The following is a 6,588-nucleotide window of genomic DNA, read 5'->3' as shown; positions in this document are numbered from 1 at the left end:
TGTGGAGAACAAAGTAGCGTGAGGCAAAGACATAAACTTTTTTGCAAAATCCAGGCAAGAAAATAATAGTGGGTCAGATCAGATGGTAGCAGTTCAGGTGTTGAGAAGTGCATGTACGTGCACGTGCGTGCATGCGTGTGTACACTGAAGGTAACATTGACAGAAAATGCTAAAGGGGCAAGGTTTTTTGGCCTGATCAATTTGAAGAACAAAGTTGCCACTTAAACTGAAATAAAGAGGTTACAAAAGGAGCAGATTTTATTGGGTATGAGGATGACATGGGTGGAAATCAATAGTTCAGTTTGGGACAATTTAGTATAGATGTCCTGATTGGTAGTTAGACATTAAAGGAGATATAAATTTAAAGTCTTGAGACTAAATGATAATAGACAGATAACAGGCTTGAGGAGTAAGTGCTGGGACACATTTAACTTAGAAGAGAAACCTCCTAGGGAAGCTGAGAAGGAGCAGATAGTAAGACTGGAACCAAGAGAACTAAGAGTGAGACATATCCTAGAAACCAAAAGAACAAAGTGTTCATAAAAGAGGATCAAGTGCTACTGACAGGTTACAGAAGGACTATAATTGACTAGTGGATGCAGTAATGTGGTGGTCACTCATGACCTTAACAAGAACTATTTTGATGAAGTGTTGGTGCAGAAAGCCTGACTGGACTAGATTCAAGAAAGAGTTGAGACAGGGGTATAGACAACTCTTTCTAGAAATTTTGCTGTAAAGAAAGGCAGAGAAACGAGAGGGTATTTGTAGGAGGATGTAGAGTCAAGAGACTTTGTTTTGTATTGTTAAGATGGGAAAAATAACAGCATATTTGTATACTCATGAGAGTGACCCAGTATGGAGGAAAGGCTGATGATGCAAGAGGGAAAGGGAATAATTGCTGGTGCAAGGTCACTGAGCCTGTGAGAGAGAATGAAATCCAATGCACAATGGAGAGGCTAGTCTTAGGGGCACAGTTCACTCATGGTAGTGAGGGAATGAATATATGGGTCTAGATACACATAGAATAGTAGATGTGTTACAGGAAACATACAGCAGCTCTCTTTTAATTGCTTCCATTTTTCCTCAGTGACACAGGAAGTGAGGTCATTGACAATGAGGAATTGGGAAGATGTTGGAGATACAGGAAGTTCGAGGAAGGAAAGGTGTGAAAAAGTTGTCTGGGATGCTAAATGAATTATGAAGCTGCAACAGGACTGATGGATAAATGAACTCACTTTGTGTCAAATTTAGGGCTCTTTGGAGGTAACCATCAATTTTAGAAGTCGCTTAGCCCCCATCTAAATTTTGATACCTTTCTGTAATTCACTTTCTTTTCTGAGATGGTTTCAGAAAAAAGACCGTCCTGTAAAGTGAATTACAGAAAGGTATCAAAATTTAAATTTAAATGGGGGCTGACTTAAACTTCATAGAAACAAAATAAAAATAAAGATTAAAAAATGCCAATATTAAAATATAAAGGCATATATAAGGTATACGTATATTTGTGTATACATATTTATATTTGCCATTGGATTTTATCACCCTACTAATTATCACTCCTGTATAAGGTACTAGTAAAATACAAAGATAAGCATAACTCATGTGGAATGTATCTTTCAAAAGCCTCTATCTCCAATTATTTCAAGCTAGCAGATAAAAATTACTAAAACATTAAGAAAAATTTTTGTTTTATTGTAAAATGGTAGGTACTCAAGCACTGCATGGCACAGATGGCATTGTTATATCTTAATAATCATGGCATTCTTCTTACCTGTGTATCTGAAGATACAGCTGGTGCAAATTACAGCAAGAATCAGAGAGGAAAGGAAGAAATTCCTAAAATAAAACAACTCTATTCATTCTTTGCATAAAATGTGTCTTTTTAGTACATATAATCTCACAAAGGAATGCAAAATAAAATAAAATCCTGAATGTGCCCCCTTTTAAAAAAAAATTATTTTTCTTTCTTTTCTTTTTTTTTTTTTTTGAGACGTAGTTTCACTCTTGTTGCCCAGGCTACAGTACAATGGTGTGACGTCAGCTCACTGCAACCGTCTCCCGGATTCAAGCGATTCTCACGCCTCAGCCTCCCAGGTAGCTGGGGTTACAGGCGTGCATCACGACACCTGGCTAATTTTGTATTTTTAGTAGCGGAAGGGTTTCACCATGTTGTCCAGGTTGGTCTTGAACTCCTGACCTCAGGTCATCCACCCGCCTTGGCCTCCCAAAGTGCTGGGATTACAGGCATGAGCCACCACACTTTAAAAACTGTGTCATAATTTTAAAGAGGCCTGCATATTTGAGAGTCATCAGAATAGTAGTGGTAACTGTAAAACAGAAAAATTGTCGACCGGGCACAGTGGCTCACACCTGTAATGCCGGCATTTTGGGAGGCCAAGGTGGGCAGAGCACCTGAGGTCAGGAGTTCGAGACCAGCCTGACCAATATGGTGAAATCCCATCTCTACCAAAAATACAAAAACTAGCCAGGTGTGGTGGCAGGCGCCTGTAGTCTCAGCTCCTCGGAAGGCTGAGGCAGGAGAATCGCTTGAACCTGGGAGGCAGAGGTTGCAGTGAGCCGAGATCATGCCATCACACTCCAGGCCTGGGCAACAGAGCGAGACTCTGTCTCAAAAAAATAAACAAACAGAAAAGTTGTCAAGGCAGATTATTTGCAAAGATGAGCCAAGAATGCTTACAGCAGTCAGTGAACAAAACATTATTAGTAAAAGATGTTAGTGGTTTTTAAAAAAACTACTGTCCATGTTCAATTTGTTTTTGACCTTTTCTTCTGTTTTTGAGGAAAGATAAGGGTTTCCAATGACGATTTATTATAGTCAGAATTCCATGGCTGGTACCCTTGGCTACTGATACACTGCCATCCAAATTGGTCTTTCTGGGCAGCTGCCATTTAAGAGTAGTTGGTTGCTTCTTACACTGGGTTCTCTGCAGCTTGCAGGGTTTGTATTCCAGTGGCAAAGACACATTGTGGGAAATGCACCAATGGCATTTGATGGGTAGTAACCCATCTGATATTTGCTTGGTGTGTAGGGAGGCAAAGTTTTCCCTAATCATGCTGCTTGTCTTTTTGAAAAAAAATCAATTCCATCAGGGGAATCTTTAAAAATTTTCAAATGATCATCAGCTTTTTCCTATATCTTATAATACAATAAAAACTATTTCTTTTACTTTCTAAGGCATAGTCTAACCATAAAAAAGAAATCACATCTGTACTTAAATCCCAGCCTTACTGGTTTCTAGATATGTGACTTGATCAAGTTATATGCTATCTGAGCTTGAGCTTTCTATTCTGTGGAATGGGGATAATAATTAGTTTTTTGAGAGGACTACAATTAAATAAAGTAATGTATAATAAAGACTTACCTTAGTATAGTGCAAAAGGGAGTTGGCAAAAAAACGACACAATTTGAGTGTTTTCTGAAATAATCTGTAGTCAGCATTATCCTGCACCAAAAAGGGAAATAAGCATAATAAATAAGAATATAAAATTAGCTAAACTTACAAATGAGACAATGTTTTCTAAAAAACAAAAACAAAACCTCTTAAATATGGTATAAAAATTTTCCAAGAAAATATAACTCTTCTTTGAATTATTAGGTGCAATGCAAATAACAAATGACAATAGAGGTATTAAATTCTACATTACTGAAAAGAAATCTTAACCTATGATAGCAAAAGAGGTGATCCTTCTTGGTTGATCTGAAAGTGAAAGAAATTTAAATACCTTATTCTTTGTTACATGGGTATAAGTTTAACGGATGGTCAAAAAAAAAAAGGTCTTACAAATCAAAGAAAGAATGATACATAAAAGAAAACAGGTAAAGACATAAAAACATATTTCACAAAAAAGACAAAACAAACTGCCAATAAATTAATACTGAAAAATATCCAAATTACAACCTAATTATATATATTTGGGGAAGGGGGAAGTTTGAGGGTTATTTGATTAGCAAAGATTAAAAAGACTGATAATATCCCTTCACTAGTAAGAAAGTAAGGTAACAAGCACTTTCTTTTACTACTGATGGGAACATAAAATAATACATTATTATAAAAAGCTGAAGTGTTAAAACATCTTAATTGAGTAGCAATTCAATTTCTGGAAACACAGTCTATAGAAATACTAGCATAGGTATGCAATATGACATTTTTGGTTGCTTGGCCTATGGAGTAGCCATTCTTTATTCCTTTACTTTCTTCATAAACTTGCTTTCATCTTACTCTATGGATTCACCTTGAATTCTTTCTTGCACAAGATCCAGACCTCTTTTGGCGTCTGGATCAGGACCCCTTTCCAGTAATAACTTCCTGGCAAACGCCGTAGGGACAATACTGAGACCTCCAGTGCCAAAAAGTAGACTGCAGCACCAATTGGCCAACTTTCGTTAAGTGGTGGGGTACCCAGGTGACGAAGAGGATTGGGTTAGAGCCCCAACTTATAGGAGTTGAGAGTCTCTCCTAAGACAGGGTGGGTTTAAACACCCCTCTTAATAAAAGGAAAGGATGCTTGACTGAACTTTGGTTTGCGGCCCAACTTAGGAAAATTAGACTTCTTCCTAAGATTTAGGGCGTTAGAGATCCCCCTCAGTAAAGTCCCTCTGGGCTAAGAACGGGTTTGGCACTACGGGATGTTAACTGCTATTCTCTTTGGATTACTCAGCCTTGCACTCTTGCTGACGGCTATGGGTGACAGGATTAGGCATGTACAGAATCATGGGACATGGGGAGCTTTTATCCTTCTCAAAAGGGGAAACTTGAGCTGATGGGACTGCTGAAAAAGGTCCCTTCACTACAGACAAGTGCTGCCTGAACTTGACTCAGTGTCACTGCAATGGAGGGGTCTTTCTCAGGCCTCCCTGAGCTCCTCACCGTCCCAACCCTGACACAGGCAATGCTTTTCTCCCATTCTCTCCTTTCCCCTTCTTATCTTTTCTGTTACTCAGATCAACTGTCCATTCTTTCATCTTGCCCAGAGACAACATGTTGAAAAATATCCTGAGGAGCTTGACCTTGTAACCCCATGGCAGTACTTGCTCTGTCTCTACCATCCCGAGAACAGGAATTTGGGGGTTGTTATAATTAGCTCTAAAAATTATCTTGAGCCTTTGCAAGCTCCAAATTGGCTGCTCTGGGCTCCTTCTGGAAAGAGCAATGGAAATTGCTTAGTGCTGGAGCTCAGCAGCTAAGGCTTTGCCATTTTACAATGGCTGGTGGCCCAGGTTCAATCTGGCAAAGGCAATGAGTACTTTCTGGTTGATATCTGTGTGACCTTTACCATTTGTTGATTCTCTTCCCCTCCATGAACTGTCTTAAATTTTTCTTTCTCTGAGCACCTGGAAGGTTACCGGCTTCAAAAGCCAGAAATATTGGCACTTTGGCATGGCTAAAGACGGGTAACAGGGGATTTAAAAGGACGTTTTAAAAAGTGCCGTGGTTAAGTCAGCTTAATTGAAAGCAGATAATCAAGCTTTAACAGCCTCGGACTCCGTCGGAAAACAGAGGGGGCACCACAGATCCCTTTTAAGTGAAAACCTCTATTTTCCTCATGGAACCCCAAAATTTAAAATGGATAGATCCCTCTCAAAATCTAAGGCTGTGTTCTGTTTTGCATTGCACTATCTGATGATTTTCACTTTGGGGGTATCAGAAATTACTTCACAGAGCTTTCGTATATAACTAGGTAGGAAATATACTTTTGGATATAACTAATGGCACAAGCGGGATACTCAGATCTTTGCACATTTGGATCAGAAGCATGCTCTTGGCCACCTAGAAGATATGGGGATGTCCCCACCGTCCCCTCAAACCCCACTGAGATACAACTCCCATGAGTGATGGGCTGATCACAGAATGGACTGACTGGCTTTGGGTTACTGCGCAATGAAATGCATGGTAAAATCACTGGACTGCCTTGTTCTATAGCGTTTCTCTTTTGGGAATCCAGGATCCAGTATACAAATGGGACACTTAATTTTTGGGGATCTGTTTTGCATTCCAACTGTGCCTGCTTATTAGGCTGTAGACACTACATGCTTTCCTGGCCCTGTTCCTCGAAGTGCTCTACCCTAAACCCAGTAATCCAATTAAGAAACTGGCACATGAGCCAGGTGTGATGGCTCACACCTATAATCCCAGCATTTTGGGAGGCTGAGGCAAGCAGATCACTTGGGGTCAGGAGTTCAAGACCAGCCTGGCCAACATGGCGAAACCCTGTCTCTACTTGGGAGGCTGAGGCAAGAGAATCACTTGAACCCAGGAAGTGGAGGTTTCAGTGAGCTAAGATCATGCCATTGTACTCCAGCATGGGCAACAGAGCAAGACTCTGTCTCTAAATAAATAAATAAAACTGGCAAATGAAAAATCTTATAACTACTGCATCTCTTCTTCTGTGTATTTATATGTATGGTGTGTGAAATACAAAAGAGCTTTGATAACTGGTTTAAAAATAATGAACACTTAAATATTTTGTCAGAAAAGTAAAAAGTGGAATGCCTTTTAATTCATGTGACTTAAGTAATTTCTGGGAAATAGTTTTAAAGATTATTGGTAAAATCAAAATATCTTCAAA

General features: G+C 39.3%; 1 protein-coding gene across 1 annotated transcript in view; it reads right to left on the bottom strand.

The window, feature by feature from the left end:
* Positions 1–6,588, bottom strand: part of LOC105539605 (chromosome unknown open reading frame, human C1orf112) — a 60,129-nt gene that overhangs the window by 30,178 nt on the left and 23,363 nt on the right. The window contains exons 9-10 of the mRNA XM_011979957.1: positions 3,384–3,464; positions 1,772–1,836 (exon numbers count right to left, since the gene is read on the bottom strand). Of these exons, the coding sequence (XP_011835347.1) occupies positions 1,772–1,836; positions 3,384–3,464 (146 nt within the window). The remainder of the gene's footprint in view (positions 1–1,771; positions 1,837–3,383; positions 3,465–6,588) is intronic.

Source organism: Mandrillus leucophaeus, unplaced genomic scaffold (genome assembly GCF_000951045.1).
Source record: "Mandrillus leucophaeus isolate KB7577 unplaced genomic scaffold, Mleu.le_1.0 Scaffold207, whole genome shotgun sequence".
Lineage (NCBI taxonomy): Eukaryota > Metazoa > Chordata > Mammalia > Primates > Cercopithecidae > Mandrillus > Mandrillus leucophaeus.
The sequence above is the reverse complement of the archived record's forward strand: the minus strand, read 5'-3'. Positions and strand labels throughout refer to the sequence as shown.